Raw genomic sequence first — 4,743 nt, forward strand, 5'->3', positions numbered from 1 at the left:
CGTACTTTGGACCGATTCCCGAACTGCCCAGTCGTGGATAAACGCAGACCCGAGGAACTATCGACCGTTCGTGGCACATCGGATAGGCGAGATCCTGGAACACACTACGGCTGCGGATTGGCGGTGGGTACCGTCGAAACTGAATCCTGCTGACGAAGCTACCAAATGGGGATGTGGACCCTACTTCAAGAAGGATGCGTTGTGGTTTAGCTGACCCGAGTTTCTACGATTACCGGAGGAAAACTGGCCAGGATCGTCGACGAATGTTCCGACAACTGACGAAGAGAAACGAGCGACTGTACTTATACATCGAGTTCATCAACCCGTGATCGACTTCAGTCCCTTCTCAAAGTGGGAGCGGCTGTACCGAACAGTTGCCTACATTCTTCGTCTTTCTCGTCGTTTCTACAAATCATCTGATAGCCTTGAAATCCTCGAACAACCAGAACTGACAGCGGCTATGGAAACCATCTACAAACAAGTCCAGCTGGAAGTCTACCCGGGGGAGATCGCTGCCCTACAGCGAGGCGAAAACGTTCCGGAAAAGAGCCCGATCACACGACTTGTACCATTCCTCGACGAAAACTGTGTGCTCCGGGAGAATAGCAGAATTCGTGAGTCGAAATCAGCTCCCTATGACGTCCGATTCCCGGTAATTTTACCGCAAAAGCACCGTGTGACGATGTTGATCGTGGATTATTATCACCGACGCTACAACCATGCAAACTCCGAAACCGTCGTCAACGAGGTTAGGCAGCTGTATTCCATCTCTGGCCTTCGTACCTTTACTCGACGCATTAGCCGAAGCTGTATGACCTGTAGAATCCGGAAAGCTAAACCGTCCATCCCTCCGATGGCTCCATTACCGCCAGCTAGGCTAGCTGAACGAGAGCGCCCGTTTACCTACACGGGGTTGGATTATTTTGGCCCACTTCTCGTCAAAATTGGTCGGTCAAACGTGAAGAGGTGGATAGCGGTCTTTACCTGCATGACCGTGCGAGCCGTGCATTTTGAGGCGGTGTCCTCACTCTCCACATCTTCCTGTATCCTTGCAGTCAGACGGTTTGTGGGACGCCGCGGTGCACCGGCTATATTCTTCAGCGACAACGGGACGAACTTCGTTGGGGCGTCAAGAATACTTCAGCAGCAGATCAACCAAGGACTATCCAACACTTTCACGAATGCCGATACTAAGTGGAAGTTCAATCCTCCGGGGGCACCACACATGGGGGGCGTGTGGGAAAGACTGGTGAGATCTGTCAAGGTGGCAATTGAAGATGGGTACTCTGAGGGTAAACTAGACGACGAGGGGCTTAATACTTTGATAGTGGAGGCAGAAAGCATAATCAATTCAAGGCCTCTGACCTACCTTCCCCTAGATTCCGCTGAATTTGAAGCACTTACTCCGAACCACTTTTTGTTGGGGAGTTCCAACGGTATTAAACAACCCGCAGTTCCAATTGCAAAACAACGGAACCTTCGGGATACATGGGGTCTTATTCAACGTGAACTCGATATATTCTGGAGACGCTGGACGAAGGAGTACCTTCCTATCTTACGGCGGCAGGACAAGTGGTTCCAAGAGGCGGCGCCGATTGAAGTTGGCAGCTTGGTATTAATCGCGGACCCAAGGACCCGCAACGGTTGGGTACGAGGACGTGTGGTGGAGATATTCGTCGGATCCGATGGCCAGACTCGTACAGCTGTGGTGGAGACGGCGAATGGTGTATTGAAGCGAGCGGTCCATTACCTAGCCCGACTGGACCTGAGTAGCGGAAATTATCAAAGCAGTGCAGTCTCAGGAACGGCTGAGATGCACCCGGGGGAGGATGTCGGCACCACTGGCAGCATTGGTCAGATTGTCAACAACCAGCACCGTGTGTGACAACCTTTTTCTCGTTTGCATAATCATCTTGTTTGATAATCCCGGGCATTGTGCGCGTCTTGTTTGAGCGTCTGTTAAAAAGTGATTGTTCGTCGAGAATTTAGGACTTTTTCCGTGATTTCCCGCAGGAAAGGTATCACTAGTTAAAGTGTAACAATACCCCGATTTCTCCACCGTAAGTTGCTCCTTCTCTTTTAAGAAATCTGACGAAAGCTAATAAGCTCTATTATTGTTCGTACAGTGATCCCACCATTCCGAATCTACTCGATTTAAAGGCAATCGATACTTTGCTAGATATTTTCACTGTTCTTCGTTAAACGTAAGTTGTCTTGATTATTACGATAAATTGATGCTAATTAACGATTTTGAAACAGTGATACCGTTCCGATACCACTCGATTTCGGCCGAACTCGACAAATAGTCTGACAGGAGTTTAGAGCATTGCTGACCGTAAGTTCTTTTTACTTTTTGACTGAAAGTGAAATTCGATCTTAATAGTTTAATGTTTTATGTTTAGTGATATCCTCATCCGGTCTGGATAGACTCGGAATCGAAAACGAGTAGTTTAGCGTAGGCAACCTTCTCGCACTAAAATGTAAGTGTGATCGATTTAAAAAGTATGTAAATTTGTAGTAAAACCAAACTGTATTTTAGCTTTGAAGCTGCTGTAATAAACACTGCTCTCGAAAATTAGTGTCGAGCCTTATTTGAAGTAACAGACAAAGTAAAAAACTCCGTTTTCAGTGGATTTAAGTAGCCCAATATGAGCACTATATGGTTTTTGCTACAAAACCCGAATAGCCAAAACCGTGGTATTACATTCATTTTCCATTGATTTTGAGTGTGACCACGTTATTCATGATAATAACATCATCCTAGCTTGAATATTTTAAAAATTTGTGCACTTCCATTTTTTCGTGTAGGGCATTTTTTTGACAGTCGAGGCCGGTCGAAGCACTTTGTTTTTATTGTCAAAAAGTTCAGATCGGACAGAAAAAATTTCGGGGTTTTTAAAATGAAAATATTCATCAAACTAAGCACAAAGGTAAGTTGCAATGGAGATTATTGAAAAAAGAACATAATTAATTTTTGAATTTATCATTTCTAGCTACAAAATGCGTTCACAAGGAAAGCCGGCATCCCGTAGAGTATGAGGCTAACCCAGCTGGCGGGAAACGAAAATATGGCAGCATCCGAATAAAGTTTAGCATAAAGTGATTCAAAATGAGTGATTACCAATTATGAAAAAATTGTGATGAAAATAAAAATAAGTTTTACATAAACGAGAAATTAACACGGACATTTTATTTTGAGATCACGAATTAACATAGAATTTTATCTTCCTTGCAACAAAGAACATTCAATGAAATTCGATGAAAAAACAATGAATTTCATCGTTTTCTTGAGAAAAACTGGAAGATGTAATAACCATAAATTTTATAGTTTTTTGTTCTGAAATGTATGGAAAAAAGTTGATTTTTTCATTGTTAAGTTGCTTAACAACCCCCTTTTTTCATGGTAATTTTGGCCAAAACCATGAATACCATGGTCGAAAACAATGAGTTTGACAGTGAATTCATGGTTTCATGCATCGTGATATTCATGGTGTCAACCATAAAATCCACGGTAGAGTGAAAATGAAATTCATGGTTTTTTTATAATGTTTTTCTATTCGGGAACTATCAATATGGTTATTTTTTAAGAATTTTTCCATGAAGTAATTTAACCATTTTGGTAGTTCTCGTGTATTAACCACAAAATGGTTGTAAAATTTTACGTTTTTTTCTTCGACATCTTGAAACGTGCGCGAAGTTCGGAACGGTTCTAGATTGTTTTGAAATTTTTTTGTAAAATTGGTCACATCCGCCAGTGAAAAACAATGGAAAATTAATTTAAAAAAGGCCATTTCGAAAAGCTCACATCGGAGGACATCAGAAACATGGCACAGCGAATATTCCGCATCAAGTGGCTGAAGCGAACATGATCTTCCGGAACCGGCTGCCCGAAAATCGGAAAACATTATTCTGCAAACAGAATTTTCCATTGCCAATTGCCGGAAAGCCGAGCGGGACCATGCAGGTTGCTCATCAAGCGAAACGTCTTTAAGATGGAAGTGTCGTTGATGAATAAGAAAGTGGAACATGGTCGGCTGATGTTTCCCATGGAAGATATCGAGCTGTCTGTCTGAGAAGATTGAAACCTTATCTTTTTCCTCCGAGAACAATTCATCAGATGCATCCGGATCTGGATCCAGTTTCCCCGGCGAGTTGATAAGAGGAACTAGTAAAGTAAGTAAAGTTAAAATAATATTTTTAATTCGACTCCTCCACAGGGTTTGCTGCAATCAAATGTCTGGCTGCGTTGTATTGCCGTAGTTGGTTCCCCTAGGAAAAGGAGTGGTATCGAGGAGACGTCTTGGCTGCTCTCGATTACCTACACCCGAAAGCGATAATCCTTCATGAGAATCTCTTCAATGTTTTGGTCATGAATTCAAGAACGACTTGACTTGAGCCTGCAAGCTATGCGACTTTGACGAATCGATTGCCAGTTCAGCTGACTCCATCATCCAGTCCGGCAATTCACAACCCTAAACCTTACCTATTTACCTACTAGTATTTGTAAGCTACATAGTTTTGACAATAAACAAAACATTTCAAAATCAAATGTTTTGTCTGCCATTAGCTGCCATTCTCACAAAAAGATTTGCGAAAACTACTCTTGAAATCATAATTAAAAATAACCATTTTACAGCTTCTTCGCCATATTGAATACGGTTAAAAAATAACCAAATTTCAACTTCTCCCCGAAAAGTCATTTTATGGGTTCTTGCGGAGAAGTCATAAAAAAACATAACGCGG

The 4,743-nt window shown here is 42.6% G+C and overlaps 1 protein-coding gene across 1 annotated transcript; it reads left to right on the forward strand.

Annotated features, from left to right (window-relative positions):
* The first annotated feature begins 460 nt into the window (after positions 1-460).
* LOC129741731 (uncharacterized) lies at positions 461-1,885 on the forward strand. The gene has a single exon (XM_055733509.1). The coding sequence runs from the start codon at positions 461-463 to the stop codon at positions 1,883-1,885; it is 1,425 nt and encodes a 474-aa protein (XP_055589484.1).
* The last annotated feature ends 2,858 nt before the right edge of the window (positions 1,886-4,743 follow it).

Source organism: Uranotaenia lowii, chromosome 2 (assembly GCF_029784155.1).
Source record: "Uranotaenia lowii strain MFRU-FL chromosome 2, ASM2978415v1, whole genome shotgun sequence".
NCBI classification, from domain to species: Eukaryota; Metazoa; Arthropoda; class Insecta; order Diptera; family Culicidae; genus Uranotaenia; species Uranotaenia lowii.

Coding starts and splice junctions, on each gene's coding strand:
- LOC129741731 (XM_055733509.1), top strand. CDS start 461: ATGGAAACCATCTACAAACAAGTCCAGCTGGAAGTCTACCCGGGGGAG.